This window comes from Armigeres subalbatus, unplaced genomic scaffold, assembly GCF_024139115.2.
Source record: "Armigeres subalbatus isolate Guangzhou_Male unplaced genomic scaffold, GZ_Asu_2 Contig1402, whole genome shotgun sequence".
Taxonomy (NCBI): domain Eukaryota; kingdom Metazoa; phylum Arthropoda; class Insecta; order Diptera; family Culicidae; genus Armigeres; species Armigeres subalbatus.
The window spans coordinates 1,072-1,454 of NW_026942180.1; the positions used below are offsets into that span (position 1 = coordinate 1,072).

A 383-nucleotide genomic window follows, 5' to 3' on the forward strand; every position below is an offset into this window, starting at 1 on the left:
TGATAGGTCTTATTTCTGGTGTGGTTGGTAGAAAGTTGAGTTATTGACTGGCCTAAATAATTCATTTGTTTTACAATACCTTGGCGTTATTGTAGTTCAATAGGCATGTAAGCCAAGAAACACATGTTAAATAACTAATTCATTAGACTTTAAGAAATTTTAGTGGATAAATAAATTACAATTTTGGGGCAGTAAAACAGTTGCTTCGGCTATTATTAGGTATACACGTTCAGCTTTCAATTTTTGCCTATCATCAGTCATGACAGATCTGTGACAGCGTTGACGGACGATGTCATCTCTCGGTAGCACGGTTTTGGGTAGCATTTATGGTAGCAATATTGCAAGGGGGCTCGTCGATGGACGGGCGTACTAACAGTTGTATT

The 383-nt window shown here is 37.9% G+C and overlaps 1 protein-coding gene across 1 annotated transcript in view; it reads left to right on the plus strand.

The window, feature by feature from the left end:
• Window positions 1-289: 289 nt before the first annotated feature.
• The window catches only part of LOC134202754 (alanine--glyoxylate aminotransferase 2, mitochondrial-like), a gene marked incomplete at its 3' end in the record, with an annotated part of 635 nt that continues 541 nt past the window's right edge, over window positions 290-383 (plus strand). Inside the window, exon 1 of the mRNA XM_062677749.1 lies at window positions 290-329. Coding sequence (XP_062533733.1) covers window positions 290-329 — 40 coding nt within the window. The remainder of the gene's footprint in view (window positions 330-383) is intronic.